The 18,815-nt window shown below is 48.8% G+C and overlaps 1 protein-coding gene across 2 annotated transcripts in view; it reads right to left on the minus strand.

Moving 5' to 3' along the window:
• Positions 1-18,815, minus strand: part of LOC110538828 (glutamate receptor ionotropic, kainate 2) — a 254,022-nt gene that overhangs the window by 71,765 nt on the left and 163,442 nt on the right. For both annotated transcript variants that reach the window (XM_036943381.2, XM_036943390.2), the window contains exon 12: positions 4,741-4,964. In XM_036943381.2, the coding sequence (XP_036799276.1) occupies positions 4,741-4,964 (224 nt within the window). The remainder of the gene's footprint in view (positions 1-4,740; positions 4,965-18,815) is intronic.

Below are 18,815 nucleotides of genomic sequence, written 5' to 3' on the forward strand. Positions count from 1 at the left end.
ACCGCTGAGCGGAAAGAGAGGAAGGAGAGAGAGAGAGAGAGCAGGGGCGGGGAGAGAGAGAGATAACCCCAGACAGACGGGCGGGAGGATGGAGGGCAGACAGGCAAGAAGGGAACTCAGCAGCAGAGAAGAAACAATGGCAGGCTTTTATCTTTTTATAAGGTCATCCTGCAGAAAACTCAACAGATGATACGCCTGATAACACCAATGTTAGGGGAGAAGAATGAACACAGAGAGAGCGCTAGAAAGGGGCTGTTGCAGGTCTAGTCTCTTCAATTCTAAATGACTGGGGAAAAGACATGGCTATATATCTCTATAGGCTTTATATGAACCTTCTAAGCCATCAACAGCGTTCGAATGGGGCTGTCGCCAAAGACTATTCCATACGGCTTGAAAAAAGAAATTTATATATGTCTGTCTATACACAAACCTCAATCAAATGCTGTTGTTTGCTTCTCTTTCCAGGATGACAAAAAATCTATATCTGTATTGTAGCATTGAGAAGCCGACAAACTGTTTTACATGGGGCTTTTGAGAGCACACTGAGACTCATTGTCGTAATGGAGGAGAGTCTAATAGAAATTCCATTACAACCCCTTCCCCTTCTACAAATGTAGAATAAGGGATGGGAAATGTCTGTTATATGAGCATGTTGTAACATGTTGCAGTTAAGGGTATTAGACTGTGTATTGAACATATGATATAACACAAACGAAGGAGAGACTGTGTAATATTGAGGCAGTCTTCTTTCCACCAAGCATGTGACAACAAGATGTAACAATAGTAGGAGACCACATAATTAAAAGATTGGTCGACAGAATCCTGCATAAATTTGAGGATAAATTGTTGACGATAAGAGAGCTCATTCGCTCCTCTGCAGGTTTTTATCTTTTTAAAATTCATTTGATAAGGAGGAGGCAGGAAATTAGATTCCCCAAACTGTAACAAGGCGATAATGCACAGAGATGGTGTGGAGGTCGTGGGATGTACGATAGAGACTGTTTCACATGTTTCATTTCATCACCTACGTAACAAAGGAAGAAGGAACAGCGTAGGAAAGATATTAGAGGAAAACAACAACAACACCTACCACAAGCAACAACAACAACAACAACAGCTGGTGATATGAGAAGGGTAACTTATTAAATCATGTAAATACAGTAATGTCGTGGTTTTCCCACGGTATCCTCCGGTGTTTCTAAATATGGCATGTAGATCAGTTTGCCTAGGGGGTGCCTAAACCAGTCCTTATAATGTCACCATACAGCATTCACACACACACACACACACACACACACGTAGTAGCATAAACCCCCTCACACATACAAAACACACACACACAAGCATACATAGATAATGTATGTATAAATGTGTACACACACATATATATGTACAGTTAGCTTAGTTACCTTTCCAGAGAACGACTGGGGTCTGTACACTGTACAGTACATGCATGCTACCAAAGCCCTACCATGACTAGTGTCTAAAGGGAGAATCAAACAGAGTGAAAGATATATTTGAACACTTACCCAACAACACTTACTTGCTGTGATCATTTAAAAAGATAGGTGCATATTCTGAACCAACTTAGATGACAGTTGCAGCGTGTTATTCTCTTGTGTGATCATATCGCCAGTAACACACACGTGTTAACTCTAAAACTGTTGAGTATACAACTCAAAGAGTTACGTTCCACCAAAGGTTTTAGAGTTAACATCATCTTTTCTTTGTCTTCTTCTCCAGCGTGCCTCAAACGCCGGCCCTAGTCAGGTGAGAGCAGCCAGATCAAGGGGAGAGATACAAGACTATGGTGCTTGTCTATGGAGCAGCAAGAGGAACTGCCCCTCTCTACTTTCAGGCTCTGATCAAACCCTACACCCCAAACGGAGTACTCTGTTTTCCTCCCTGCCCACACACACACACACCAAAAAGCATTTTGTGAACTAACACTGGCACTTAACCTTATTCCCACTTACTAGCTCTGACTTTGCTACTTTATTGAATAAAAGCATACGTACTATGACTGTGATATGTAGTTGTCCAATCTTAAAATGAACACAATAACTGGAAGCCGCTCTGCTAAATTACTAAAAATGTAAATGTGAAAATGTCAAACTCTGCACTACTTTCCCATGCCTGAGAACTAAGCCTGAACAAAGCAGACAAAAGATACACTACTACCTACATAAAAACACACTTTGCTGAGCTTTACACCATCCACAATGCCATTGCTCTTATTTCAATAATAATATCCAGCCTCTAAGGTCAAGATGAAAATATAAGAACGAAATGTACTACTATTGGTCATAAATCATACTAACCAGTATGGTATCCATCAAAATAAAATATCAACACAAAACAGTTTATCACATGTAAAAGCTAAATTACATTTAAATCTTCTTCACTACATCATGATTGAATATTTCAATAAAATGCTAGCGCTCTCTGTAAAAGTTCTGCTAAAGTTCCTGCAGGACTGGCCCTATTCTCCACACACATCAATTTACCTAAAATTGTAACACACACCAGCTCAACTCAAGTTCGAACACACACCAGCTGACCTCAAGCTCTAACACACACCAGCTGACCTCAAGATCTAACACACACCAGCTGACCTCAAGATCTAACACACACCATCTGACCTCAAGCTCTAACACACACCAGCTGACCTCAAGATCTAACACACACCATCTGACCTCAAGCTCTAACACAGACCAGCTGACCTCAAGATCTAACACACACCATCTGACCTCAAGATCTAACACACACCATCTGACCCCAAGATCTAACACACACCGTCTGACCTCAAGATCTAACACACACCATCTGACCCCAAGATCTAACACACACCAGCTGACCTCAAGCTCTAACACACACCAGCTGACCTCAATATCTAACACACACCAGCTGACCTCAAGCTCTAACACCGACCAGCTGACCTCAAGCTCTAACACACACTAACTTACCTCAAGATCTAACACACACCAGCTGACCTCAAGACCTAACACACACCAGCTGACCTCAAGATCTAACACACACCATCTGACCTCAAGATCTAACACACACTAACTTACCTCAAGATCTAACACACACCATCTGACCTCAAGCTCTAACACACACCAGCTTCTCTCAAGATCTAACATAAAAGCCTTACTCTTCATACCCTCTCTTCACTTCTCCAATAATCCTACAAAAAAACAGACTCTCTCTATACTGGGCAAACGAGTAATCAACCTTATAAATGATCAAGCTTGTTCAATTGTCAGCCACCTCTGTCCTTTTTTAAGGTCACTGTCATAACTAGCAGGTTCTTACTGTGCTGATATGATAACTATGTAGATTATATCACTTGGTATGTTTGAGGCAAGGTGGAGAAAAAAAACAGAAAAGAAAAGACAGTAGTGACTTTGAGACACTGGAGACAACAGGGAAAAGGGGGGCAGCAGCCATTCACACCAACGAGCACACACACACACACACACACACACACACACACACACACACACACACACACACACACACACACACACACACACACACACACACACACACACACACACACACACACACACACACAACCACTCAAATGTTTGGACACACCTACTCATTCAAGGGTTTTTCTTTACTTTATATCTATAGATATGATGGAGTGCTGCATCAGATGACCTGGCCTCCACAAGCACCCAACCTCAACCCAATTGAGATGGTTTGGGATGAGTTACACCACAGAGTGAAGGAAAAGCAACCAACAAGTGCTTAGCATATGTTGGAAAGGTGAAGCTGGTTGAGAGAATGCCATGATTGTGCAACACTATCATCAAGGAAAAGGGTGGCTTTAAAGCCATACTTTAAAGAATCTCAATTATAAATATATTTTGATTTGTTTAACACTTTTTTGTGGTTACTACATGATTCCATGTGTTATATCATGGTTTTTATGTCTTCACAATGTAGAAAATAGTAAAAAATAAAGAAAAACCCTGGAATGAGTAGGTGAGTCAAAACTTCTGACTGGGTACTGTACATACACACATACCGCACACACACAGTCCTGAAACGTCTGGTTTAACGTCTCTGATCATAATGTTTGTGTTTGTGTGCATTATCTCCTGAGCAGCAGATAGTTGTGGCAGACCAGGGAACAGCAGGTATGTGTGGAGACACAGAGACTTCCCAGGAATCACTTAACAGCAGCTGCCTGCCTGCCTCTCGAGAGCAGCCTGCCGATAGGGAACACTCAGCCCTCCCTCCATTATACTGGGAGAGAAGGCTGAAAGGGAACCATAGGGAACTGTCTTTGTGTGCTGGAACATCTACTTTCCTCAGCTATATAGACATTTAGCTATATAGACTTTTATCTGTGTACCTTTTTCTTCAAAGTTGGTTGCATTATTAAAAGTTTGAGTGAATGTGTTTCTGAATTTTTCAGTATGAGGCTAGCTATAAAGTCTGTGTCATCTGAGTAAGTAGGTATTGGTAGCAGGTAGTGAGCAGATATTGTCCACTTAGTGTCAAGATCGTAACATAATCACCGAGAGACTATCTTGCTAGACAGATGGGGCAAGGTTAAATAATTAAGGCGTTAGCATATAATAGTGTGTGAATGAATTAGCAGTGATTTAGTTTTAGGCTGGGTTTCTGTACAACACTTTGTGACATCAGCTGATGTAAGAAGGGCTTTATAAATACATTTGATTGATTGATTGATTGATTGATTGATTACTGGAACTGACATGTTACCTGGCTATGACAAACAGCACACAACTGACACCCAAGTAAGCCAGCAGAATATACATCCAGATATCGGGTGAGAGGGGGTTGAGAAAGGAGAAGACCCCAGGGTTGGTTCCGTTGGGCTTGCGGTAGAGGATACTTATCCCCAGTGTCATGAAGGGCTTGGAGAAGTCGATGACCTTCTCCCTCACGTAGGTGATGGCCAGGGGAGCCACAGCCAGATCAGCTTTCTGTCAACAGACAACATAAAAAGGAAGAAGGATAGGCTGTAAGTCAGAGACGCAGGAAGCATTTAGAGCCAATCAAATTAAGAAAACAGTGCCTTTACACATCACAGAGTGCGTCACATGGCACTTAGGAAGAAATTTAGAGCCCTTCTAGCTCTTGCTCTCGCTCTCGCCCTCTCTCCCTCTCTCTCTCTGTCTGTCTGTCTCTCTCCCTCTCTCTCTCCCTGCCTCTCCCTCTCTCTCTCTCCCGCTCGCTCCTCCACACACACTCTCTCCCTCACATACCCCCCTCCCCTTTTATACAGTGGGACAAAAAAGTATTTAGTCAGCCACCAATTGTGCAAGTTCGCCCGCTTAAAAATATGAAAAATGAGGGGGAAAAATCCAGAAAATCACATTGTAGGATTTTTAATGAATTTATTTGCAAATTATGGTGGAAAATAAGTATTTCGTCACCTACAAACGAGCAAGATTTCTGGCTCTCACAGACCTGTAACTTATTCTTTAAGAGGCTCCTCTGTCCTCCACTCGTTACCTGTATTAATGGCACCTGTTTGAACTTGTTATCAGTATAAAAGACACCTGTCCACAACCTCAAACAGTCACACTCCAAACTCCACTATGGCCAAGACCAAAGAGCTGTCAAAGGACACCAGAAACAAAATTGTAGACCTGCACCAGGCTGGGAAGACTGAATCTGCAATAGGTAAGCAGCTTGGTTTGAAGAAATCAACTGTGGGAGCAATTATTAGGAAATGGAAGACATACAAGACCACTGATAATATCCCTCGATCTGGGGCTCCACGCAAGATCTCACGCTGTGGGGTCAAAATTATCACAAGAACGGTGAGCAAAAATCCCAGAACCACACGGGGGGACCTAGTGAATAACCTGCAGAGAGCTGGGACCAAAGTAACAAAGCCTACCATCAGTAACACACTACGCCGCCAGGGACTCAAATCCTGCCGTGCCAGACGTGTCCCCCTGCTTAAGCCAGTACATGTCCAGGCCCGTCTGAAGTTTGCTAGAGAGCATTTGGATGATCCAGAAGAAGATTGGGAGAATGTCATATGGTCAGATGAAACCAAAATATAACTTTTTGGTAAAAACTCAACTCGTCGTGTTTGGAGGACAAAGAATGCTGAGTTGCATCCAAAGAACACCATACCTTCTGTGAAGCATGGGGGTGGAAACATCATGCTTTGGGCTGTTTTTCTGCAAAGGGACCAGGACGACTGATCCGTGTAAAGGAAAGAATGAATGGGGCCATGTATCGTGAGATTTTGAGTGAAAACCTCCTTCCATCAGCAAGGGCATTGAAGATGAAACGTGGCTGGGTCTTTCAGCATGACAATGTTCCCAAACACACCGCCCGGGCAACGAAGGAGTGGCTTCGTAAGAAGCATTTCAAGGTCCTGGAGTGGCCTAGCCAGTCTCCAGATCTCAACCCCATAGAACATCTTTGGAGGGAGTTGAAAGTCTGTGTTGCCCAGCAACAGCCCCAAAACATCACTGCTCTAGAGGAGATCTGCATGGAGGAATGGTACAAAATACCAGCAACAATGTGTTAAAACCTTGTGAAGACTTACAGAAAATGTTTGACCTCTGTCATTGCCAACAAAGGGTATATAACAAAGTATTGAGATTTTTGTTATTGACCAAATACTTATTTTCCACCATAATTTGCAAATAAATTCATTTAAAATCCTACAATGTGATTTTCTGGATTTTTTTTCCTAATTTTGTCTGTCATAGTTGACGTGTACCTATGATGAAAATTACAGGCCTCTCATCTTTTTAAGTGGGAGAACTTGCACAATTGGTGGCTGACTAAATACTTTTTTTGCCCCACTGTATGCTCTTTCTATCCCTCCATCTCACATACATCCTTTCCTTGTCTGACGTTGAACCTAAACTAAGGCAACCCCCCCTCCCCATGTACACCCCCACCCCATTTAGAGGATGGATGGTCCTATCAACCACAGCCACTGGGGCAGAGGAGTTTCAGGGTGGAGGAGGGAGGGCGTGAGCGATGGAAGAAGTAGTTCCCAGAAAACAAGATAATGTTCAACCAATCGCCATACTCATAAGAACACAGACATCTGCATGTTATATTGTGTCTCTGATCTGAGAGAATCATATTTAGTTGTTATTTCATAACAACCCTATTTCTTCACAACACTGAATCAGGGGTTCTTCTTTTTTTATCTACATTCTTCCACAGCCTCATCACTCATATTCCATCCATACGTATCCCTCCGCCATGGCTCAGAGTGCGAGTCCTTCTTCATGCTAATACAGTATGTTGAGCTTGACCTTTCAACTGGGCCAAAGTCACATCCGAAACATCCCAACCAATCCGGTCTCTCTAAGTGGGGTTAAACCTGTGTGGTTGAACCTGTGTGGTTGATCAATCTGCGGCTCCATTGTGACACAGGTACATGCTAAACACTCACAGCAAGGTCAGCAACATCATTTCACAATGAAATATCCTGTTTGTCCCCAACAAGGTTGTCATACATCAATATAGATTGAATGAGGTGGTTTGGTCCCAGCCACTATAATGTCTTTATCTGTTCCATGTCATTTAAGGCCAAGTGAGACACAATAGGATTAAGTCGCAATGCGATTTAGATCACTTAATGTAGCTCATGTCTAGGTCCTATTTCAACTGAATGTATCCAGGTGCATCTACAGTACTCTAGTTCTATGACACTAAGCATTAGTCAGAGAGCACCAGTGATTTCCTTCAACTCCATTTGATTGGATATGTTCAGCTTCTTCAGCTCAATTCACCATGTCCTGGTGAGCCGAGCTAGTGTAAACTCCTGTGAAGGGTTGTCCAGGCCAATTACTGTCTGTTTTGTCCACCACAGATCCTGTCTGCCTACAGTATATATGAGTCCCAAATGCCACCCTATTCCCTATACAGTGCACTACGTTAGAGCTCTGGTCAAACGTAGTGCACTACAGTATGTAGGAAATGGGGTGCCATTTGGGATGCATTCCTTTGCTGTCTAGAGATAGGTGGGTATACATCTACATAACGGCCAACACTCCAATAACCTCGCAGGAATTGGGCCCTGTGTGTGTCAAATCTCTGGGATCCCTCTCCCTCCAGCCTCTGCATGATCAAAACAAACATGGCCGTTGGTCCAGTGTACCACAGTTGAGGGAGATGCAGTGTTATTTAATGGGGTCAGATATTGAGCATTGGCTGCGGCGAGCCTGTTATTTTTCTGCCTGCCTGTGCACAGCTTATACTATCTGGGTCTTACTTTGTCAAACTTAATGATATAGTCCGTGGGCAGTGTGTGTGTGTGTGTGTGTGAGTGTATGTTTTAATAAGCTCTGCAGGGGAAACGAGTCAAGCCAGAATCCATGCTGTACACCCGGTCAGGAACGAGTATAGGAGCTGATGTCTCTCTCTCTCTCTGTCTCTCTGTCTCTACATCTACCTCTACCACTCTCTACCGCTCTACCGCTCTACCTCTCTACCTCTCCCGCTCTCCCACTCTCCCACGCTCCACCTCTCTACCTCTACTGCTCCACCTCTCTACCTCTACCACTCTCTACCGCTCCACCTCTCTACCGCTCTACCTCTCTACCTCTCCACCTCTACCGCTACCACTCTCTACCGCTCCACCTATCTACCGCTCTACCTCTCTACCGCTCTACCTCTCCACCTCTACCGCTCCACCTCTCTACCGCTCCACCTCTCTACCTCTCCACCTCTACCGCTACACCTCTCTACCGCTCCACCTCTCTACCGCTCTACCTCTCTACCGCTCTACCTCTCCACCTCTACAACGCTCCACCTCTCTACCGCTCCACCTCTCTACCGCTCCACCTCTCTACCGCTCCACCTCTCTACCTCTACTGCTCCACCTCTCTACCGCTCCACCTCTCTACCTCTCCACCTCTACAACGCTCCACCTCTCTACCGCTCCACCTCTCTACCGCTCCAACTCTCTACCTCTCCACCTCTACAACGCTCCACCTCTCTACCCCTCCACCTCTCTACCACTCCACCTCTCTACCGCTCCACCTCTCTAACTCTCTACCGCTCCACCTCTCTACCTCTACCGCTCCACCTCTCTACCGCTCCACCTCTCTACCTCTACTGCTCCACCTCTCTACCGCTCCACCTCTCTACCTCTCCACCTCTACAACGCTCCACCTCTCTACCGCTCCACCTCTCTACCGCTCCACCTCTCTACCGCTCCACCTCTCTACCGATCCACCTCTCTACATCTCTACCTCTCTACCGCTCCACCTCTCTACCGCTCCACCTCTCTACCTCTACCGCTCCACCTCTCTATCTCTCTACCACTCTACCTCTCTACCTCTCTACCTCTCTACCACTCTACCTCTCTACCTCTCTACCGCTCTACCACTCTACCTCTCTACCGCTCTACCACTCTATCTCTCTACCTCTCTACCGCTCTACCACTCTCTACCGCTCTACCACTCTACCACTCTCTACCGCTCCACCTCTCTTTATCTCTACCGCTCTACCTCTACCGCTCTACCTCTATACCTCTACCGCTCTACCTCTCTACCGCTCTACCGCTCTACCTCTCTACCTCTCTACCTCTCTCTCTCTACCGCTCCACCTCTCTCTCTCTACCGCTCTACCACTCTACCACTCTCTACCGCTCCACCTCTCTCTCTCTACCGCTCTACCTCTCTATCTATCTCTACCACTCTACCTCTACCGCTCTACCTCTCTACAACTCTCTACCGCTCTACCACTCTACCACTCTCTACCGCTCCACCTCTCTTTATCTCTACCGCTCTACCTCTACCGCTCTACCTCTCTACCTCTACCGCTCTACCTCTCTACCGCTCTACCTCTCTACCGCTCTACCGCTCTACCGCTCTACCTCTCTACCTCTCTACCTCTACCGCTCCACATCTCTACCGCTCCACCTCTCTACCTCTGTACCTCTATACCGCTCCACCTCTCTACCGCTCTCTCTCTATCTCTACCTCTCTACCGCTCCACCTCTCTACCTCTCTCTCTACCGCTCTACCTCTCTACCTCTCTACCGCTCTACCTCTCTACCGCTCTACCTCTCTACCTCTCAACCTCTCTACCTATCTCACCTCTCTACCTGTCTAACGCTCTACCTCTCTACCTATCTCAACCTCTACCTCTCTACCGCTCTACCGCTCCACCTCTCTACCGCTCTACCTCTCCACCTGTCTATCACTCTACCGCTCTACCTCTCTACCTCTCTAACGCTCTACCTCTCTACCGCTCCACCTCTCTACCACTCTACCTCTCTACCACTCTACCTCTCTACCTCTCTACCACTCTACCTCTCTACCGCTCTACCACTCTACCTCTCTACCGCACTACCTATCTCACCCCTCTACCGCTCTACCGCTCTACCGCTCTACCTCTCTACCGCTCTCTCTCTATCTCTACCTCTGTACCGCTCCACCTCTCTACCTCTCTCTACCACTCTACCTCTCTACCGCTCTACCTCTCTACCGCTCTACCTCTCTACCTATCTCACCTCTCTACCTCTCTACCGCTCTACCTCTCTACCTATCTCAACCTCTACCTCTCTACCGCTCCACCTCTCTACCGCTCTACCTCTCCACCTGTCTACCACTCTACCGCTCTACCACTCTACCTCTCTACCGCTCTACCTATCTCACCTCTCTACCTCTCTACCGCTCCACCTCTCTACCTTTCTCACCTCTCTACCGCTCTACCGCTCTACCTCTCTACCTCTCTACCTATCTCACCTCTCTACCTCTCTACCGCTCCACCTCTCTACCTATCTCAACCTCTACCTCTCTACCTCTCTACCGCTCTACCTCTCTACCGCTCTACCTCTCTACCTATCTCACCTCTCTACCTCTCTACCGCTCTAACTCTCTACCTATCTCAACCTCTACCTCTCTACCACTCTACCGCTCTACCACTCTACCTCTCTACCGCTCCACCTCTCTACCTTTCTCACCTCTCTACCGCTCTACCGCTCTACCTCTCTACCTCTCTACCTATCTCAACCTCTACCTCTCTACCGCTCTACCTCTCTACCTATCTCACCTCTCTACAACTCTCTACCGCTCTACCACTCTACCACTCTCTACCACTCCACCTCTCTTTATCTCTACCGCTCTACCTCTACCGCTCTACCTCTCTACCTCTACCGCTCTACCTCTCTACCGCTCTACCTCTCTACCTATCTCAACCTCTACCTCTCTACCGCTCCACCTCTCTACCGCTCTACCTCTCCACCTGTCTACCACTCTACCGCTCTACCACTCTACTTCTCTACCGCTCTACCTATCTCACCTCTCTACCTCTCTACCGCTCTACCTCTCTACCGCTCTACCTCTCTACCTATCTCACCTCTCTACCTCTCTACCGCTCTAACTCTCTACCTATCTCAACCTCTACCTCTCTACCACTCTACCGCTCTACCACTCTACCTCTCTACCGCTCCACCTCTCTACCTTTCTCACCTCTCTACCGCTCTACCGCTCTACCTCTCTACCTCTCTACCTATCTCAACCTCTACCTCTCTACCGCTCTACCTCTCTACCTATCTCACCTCTCTACAACTCTCTACCGCTCTACCACTCTACCACTCTCTACCACTCCACCTCTCTTTATCTCTACCGCTCTACCTCTACCGCTCTACCTCTATACCTCTACCGCTCTACCTCTCTACCGCTCTACCGCTCTACCTCTCTACCTCTCTACCTCTCTCTCTCTACCGCTCCACCTCTCTCTCTCTACCGCTCTACCACTCTACCACTCTCTACCGCTCCACCTCTCTCTCTCTACCGCTCTACCTCTCTATCTATCTCTACCACTCTACCTCTACCGCTCTACCTCTCTACAACTCTCTACCGCTCTACCACTCTACCACTCTCTACCGCTCCACCTCTCTTTATCTCTACCGCTCTACCTCTACCGCTCTACCTCTCTACCTCTACCGCTCTACCTCTCTACCGCTCTACCTCTCTACCACTCTACCGCTCTACCGCTCTACCTCTCTACCTCTACCGCTCCACATCTCTACCGCTCCACCTCTCTACCTCTGTAACTCTATACCGCTCCACCTCTCTACCGCTCTCTCTCTATCTCTACCTCTCTACCGCTCCACCTCTCTACCTCTCTCTCTACCGCTCTACCTCTCTACCTCTCTACCGCTCTACCTCTCTACCGCTCTACCTCTCTACCTCTCAACCTCTCTACCTATCTCACCTCTCTACCTGTCTAACGCTCTACCTCTCTACCTATCTCAACCTCTACCTCTCTACCGCTCTACCGCTCCACCTCTCTACCGCTCTACCTCTCCACCTGTCTATCACTCTACCGCTCTACCTCTCTACCTCTCTAACGCTCTACCTCTCTACCGCTCCACCTCTCTACCACTCTACCTCTCTACCACTCTACCTCTCTACCTCTCTACCACTCTACCTCTCTACCGCTCTACCACTCTACCTCTCTACCGCACTACCTATCTCACCCCTCTACCGCTCTACCGCTCTACCTCTCTACCGCTCTCTCTCTATCTCTACCTCTGTACCGCTCCACCTCTCTACCTCTCTCTACCACTCTACCTCTCTACCGCTCTACCTCTCTACCGCTCTACCTCTCTACCTATCTCACCTCTCTACCTCTCTACCGCTCTACCTCTCTACCTATCTCAACCTCTACCTCTCTACCGCTCCACCTCTCTACCGCTCTACCTCTCCACCTGTCTACCACTCTACCGCTCTACCACTCTACCTCTCTACCGCTCTACCTATCTCACCTCTCTACCTCTCTACCGCTCCACCTCTCTACCTTTCTCACCTCTCTACCGCTCTACCGCTCTACCTCTCTACCTCTCTACCTATCTCACCTCTCTACCTCTCTACCGCTCCACCTCTCTACCTATCTCAACCTCTACCTCTCTACCGCTCTACCTCTCTACCGCTCTACCTCTCTACCTATCTCACCTCTCTACCTCTCTACCGCTCTAACTCTCTACCTATCTCAACCTCTACCTCTCTACCACTCTACCGCTCTACCACTCTACCTCTCTACCGCTCCACCTCTCTACCTTTCTCACCTCTCTACCGCTCTACCGCTCTACCTCTCTACCTCTCTACCTATCTCAACCTCTACCTCTCTACCGCTCTACCTCTCTACCTATCTCACCTCTCTACAACTCTCTATCGCTCTACCACTCTACCACTCTCTACCACTCCACCTCTCTTTATCTCTACCGCTCTACCTCTACCGCTCTACCTCTCTACCTCTACCGCTCTACCTCTCTACCGCTCTACCTCTCTACCTATCTCAACCTCTACCTCTCTACCGCTCCACCTCTCTACCGCTCTACCTCTCCACCTGTCTACCACTCTACCGCTCTACCACTCTACTTCTCTACCGCTCTACCTATCTCACCTCTCTACCTCTCTACCGCTCCACCTTTCTCACCTCTCTACCTCTCTACCGCTCCACCTCTCTACCTATCTCAACCTCTACCTCTCTACCGCTCCACCTCTCTACCGCTCTACCTCTCCACCTGTCTACCACTCTACCGCTCTACTTCTCTACCGCTCTAACTATCTCACCTCTCTACCTCTCTACCGCTCCACCTTTCTCACCTCTCTACCTCTCTACCGCTCCACCTCTCTACCTATCTCAACCTCTACCTCTCTACCTCTCTACCGCTCTACCTCTCTACCGCTCTACCTCTCTACCTATCTCACCTCTCCACCTCTACAACGCTCCACCTCTCTACCCCTCCACCTCTCTACCACTCCACCTCTCTACCGCTCCACCTCTCTAACTCTCTACCGCTCCACCTCTCTACCTCTACCGCTCCACCTCTCTACCGCTCCATCTCTCTACCTCTCCACCTCTACAACGCTCCACCTCTCTACCGCTCCACCTCTCTACCGCTCCACCTCTCTACCGCTCCACCTCTCTACCGCTCCACCTCTCTACCGATCCACCTCTCTACATCTCTACCTCTCTACCGCTCCACCTCTCTACCGCTCCACCTCTCTACCGCTCCACCTCTCTACCTCTACCGCTCCACCTCTCTATCTCTCTACCACTCTACCTCTCTACCTCTCTACCTCTCTACCACTCTACCTCTCTACCGCTCTACCACTCTACCTCTCTACCACTCTATCTCTCTACCTCTCTACCGCTCTACCACTCTCTACCGCTCCACCTCTCTCTCTCTACCGCTCCACCTCTCTCTCTCTACCGCTCTACCACTCTACCACTCTCTACCGCTCCACCTCTCTCTCTCTACCGCTCTACCTCTCTATCTATCTCTACCACTCTACCTCTACCGCTCTACCTCTCTACAACTCTCTACCGCTCTACCACTCTACCACTCTCTACCGCTCCACCTCTCTTTATCTCTACCGCTATACCTCTACCGCTCTACCTCTCTACCTCTACCGCTCTACCTCTCTACCACTCTACCGCTCTACCTCTCTACCTCTCTCTCTCTACCGCTCCACCTCTCTCTCTCTACCGCTCTACCACTCTACCACTCTCTACCGCTCCACCTCTCTCTCTCTACCGCTCTACCTCTCTATCTATCTCTACCACTCTACCTCTACCGCTCTACCTCTCTACAACTCTCTACCGCTCTACCACTCTACCACTCTCTACCGCTCCACCTCTCTTTATCTCTACCGCTCTACCTCTACCGCTCTACCTCTCTACCTCTACCGCTCTACCTCTCTACCCCTCTACCGCTCTACCGCTCTACCGCTCTACCTCTCTACCTCTACCGCTCCACATCTCTACCGCTCCACCTCTCTACCTCTGTACCTCTATACCGCTCCACCTCTCTACCGCTCTCTCTCTATCTCTACCTCTATACCGCTCCACCTCTCTACCTCTCTCTCTACCGCTCTACCTCTCTACCTCTCTACCGCTCTACCTCTCTACCGCTCTACCTCTCTACCTCTCAACCTCTCTACCTATCTCACCTCTCTACCTGTCTAACGCTCTACCTCTCTACCTATCTCAACCTCTACCTCTCTACCTCTCTACCGCTCCACCTCTCTACCACTCTACCTCTCTACCTCTCTACCACTCTACCTCTCTACCGCTCTACCACTCTACCTCTCTACCGCACTACCTATCTCACCCCTCTACCGCTCTGCCGCTCTACCTCTCTACCGCTCTCTCTCTATCTCTACCTCTCTACCGCTCCACCTCTCTACCTCTCTCTACCACTCTACCTCTCTACCGCTCTACCGCTCTACCTCTCTACCTATCTCACCTCTCTACCTCTCTACCGCTCTACCTCTCTACCTATCTCAACCTCTACCTCTCTACCGCTCCACCTCTCTCTCTCTACCGCTCTACCTCTCTATCTATCTCTACCACTCTACCTCTACCGCTCTACCTCTCTACAACTCTCTACCGCTCTACCACTCTACCACTCTCTACCGCTCCACCTCTCTTTATCTCTACCGCTATACCTCTACCGCTCTACCTCTCTACCTCTACCGCCCTACCTCTCTACCACTCTACCGCTCTACCTCTCTACCTCTCTCTCTCTACCGCTCCACCTCTCTCTCTCTACCGCTCTACCACTCTACCACTCTCTACCGCTCCACCTCTCTCTCTCTACCGCTCTACCTCTCTATCTATCTCTACCACTCTACCTCTACCGCTCTACCTCTCTACAACTCTCTACCGCTCTACCACTCTACCACTCTCTACCGCTCCACCTCTCTTTATCTCTACCGCTCTACCTCTACCGCTCTACCTCTCTACCTCTACCGCTCTACCTCTCTACCCCTCTACCGCTCTACCGCTCTACCGCTCTACCTCTCTACCTCTACCGCTCCACATCTCTACCGCTCCACCTCTCTACCTCTGTACCTCTATACCGCTCCACCTCTCTACCGCTCTCTCTCTATCTCTACCTCTATACCGCTCCACCTCTCTACCTCTCTCTCTACCGCTCTACCTCTCTACCTCTCTACCGCTCTACCTCTCTACCGCTCTACCTCTCTACCTCTCAACCTCTCTACCTATCTCACCTCTCTACCTGTCTAACGCTCTACCTCTCTACCTATCTCAACCTCTACCTCTCTACCTCTCTACCGCTCCACCTCTCTACCACTCTACCTCTCTACCTCTCTACCACTCTACCTCTCTACCGCTCTACCACTCTACCTCTCTACCGCACTACCTATCTCACCCCTCTACCGCTCTGCCGCTCTACCTCTCTACCGCTCTCTCTCTATCTCTACCTCTCTACCGCTCCACCTCTCTACCTCTCTCTACCACTCTACCTCTCTACCGCTCTACCGCTCTACCTCTCTACCTATCTCACCTCTCTACCTCTCTACCGCTCTACCTCTCTACCTATCTCAACCTCTACCTCTCTACCGCTCCACCTCTCTACCGCTCTACCTCTCCACCTGTCTACCACTCTACCGCTCTACCACTCTACCTCTCTACCTCTCTACCTATCTCACCTCTCTACCTCTCTACCGCTCCACCTCTCTACCTATCTCAACCTCTACCTCTCTACCTCTCTACCTCTCTACCGCTCTACCTCTCTACCTATCTCACCTCTCTACCTCTCTACCGCTCTACCTCTCTAACTATCTCAACCTCTACCTCTCTACCGCTCTACCGCTCCACCTCTCTACCGCTCTACCTCTCCACCTGTCTACCACTCTACCTCTCTACCGCTCCACCTCTCTACCTTTCTCACCTCTCTACCGCTCTACCGCTCTACCTCTCTACCTCTCTACCTATCTCAACCTCTACCTCTCTACCTCTCTACCTATCTCACCTCTCTACAACTCTCTACCGCTCTACCACTCTACCACTCTCTACCACTCCACCTCTCTTTATCTCTACCGCTCTACCTCTACCGCTCTACCTCTCTACCTCTACCGCTCTACCTCTCTACCGCTCTACCTCTCTACCTATCTCAACCTCTACCTCTCTACCGCTCCACCTCTCTACCGCTCTACCTCTCCACCTGTCTACCACTCTACCGCTCTACCACTCTACTTCTCTACCGCTCTACCTATCTCACCTCTCTACCTCTCTACCGCTCCACCTTTCTCACCTCTCTACCGCTCTACCGCTCTACCTCTCTACCTCTCTACCTATCTCACCTCTCTACCTCTCTACCGCTCCACCTCTCTACCTATCTCAACCTCTACCTCTCTACCTCTCTACCACTCTACCTCTCTACCGCTCTACCTCTCTACCTATCTCACCTCTCTACCTCTCTACCTCTCTACCTATCTCAACCTCTACCTCTCTACCGCTCTACCGCTCCACCTCTCTACCGCTCTACCTCTCCACCTGTCTACCACTCTACCGCTCTACCACTCTACCTCTCTACCGCTCTACCTATCTCACCTCTCTACCTCTCTACCGCTCCACCTCTCTACCTTTCTCACCTCTCTACCGCTCTACCGCTCTACCGCTCTACCTCTCTACCTATCTCAACCTCTACCTCTCTACCGCTCTACCTCTCTACCTATCTCACCTCTCTACAACTCTCTACCGCTCTACCACTCTACCACTCTCTACCGCTCCACCTCTCTTTATCTCTACCGCTCTACCTCTACCGCTCTACCTCTCTACCTCTACCGCTCTACCTCTCTACCGCTCTACCTCTCTACCGCTCTACCTCTCTACCTCTACCGCTCCACATCTCTACCGCTCCACCTCTCTACCTCTGTACCTCTAAACCGCTCCACCTCTCTACCGCTCTCTCTCTATCTCTACCTCTCTACCGCTCCACCTCTCTACCTCTCTCTCTACCGCTCTACCTCTCTACCTCTCTACCGCTCTACCTCTCTACCGCTCTACCTCTCTACCTCTCAACCTCTCTACCTATCTCACCTCTCTACCTGTCTACCTCTCTACCTATCTCAACCTCTACCTCTCTACCGCTCTACCGCTCCACCTCTCTACCTCTCTACCTCTCCACCTGTCTATCACTCTACCGCTCTACCTCTCTACCTCTCTACCACGCTACCTCTCTACCACTCTACCTCTCTACCTCTCTACCACTCTACCGCTCTACCACTCTACCTCTCTACCGCTCTACCTATCTCACCTCTCTACCGCTCTACCGCTCTACCTCTCTACCACTCTCTCTCTATCTCTACCTCTCTACTGCTCCACCTCTCTACCTCTCTACCTCACTCTACCACTCTACCTCTCTACCTCTCTACCGCTCTACCTCTCTACCGCTCTACCGCTCCACCTCTCTTTATCTCTACCTATCTCACCTCTCTACCTCTCTACCGCTCCACCTCTCTACCTATCTCAACCTCTACCTCTCTACCTCTCTACCGCTCTACCTCTCTACCTCTCTACCACTCTACCTCTCTACCACTCTACCTATCTCACCTCTCTAGCTCTCTACCGCTCTACCTCTCTACCTATCTCAACCTCTACCTCTCTACCGCTCTACCGCTCCACCTCTCTACCGCTCTAACTCTCCACCTGTCTACCACTCTACCGCTCTACCACTCTACCTCTCTACCGCTCTACCTATCTCACCTCTCTAACTCTCTACCGCTCCACCTCTCTACCTATCTCACCTCTCTAACTCTCTACCGCTCTACCTCTCTACCTCTCTACCACTCTACCTCTCTACCACTCTACCTATCTCACCTCTCTACCTCTCTACCGCTCTACCTCTCTACCTCTCTCACCTCTCTACCTCTCTACCTCTCTCACCTCTCTACCGCTCTACCTCTCTACCTCTCTACCTCTCTACCGCTCTACCTCTCTAGCTCTCTACCTCTCTAGCTCTCTACCACTCTACCTCTCTAGCTCTCTACTGCTCTACCTCTCTACCTCTCTACCGC

The sequence above is a fragment of the Oncorhynchus mykiss genome, chromosome 2 (genome assembly GCF_057628025.1).
Source record: "Oncorhynchus mykiss isolate SJ-2025 chromosome 2, ASM5762802v1, whole genome shotgun sequence".
Lineage (NCBI taxonomy): Eukaryota > Metazoa > Chordata > Actinopteri > Salmoniformes > Salmonidae > Oncorhynchus > Oncorhynchus mykiss.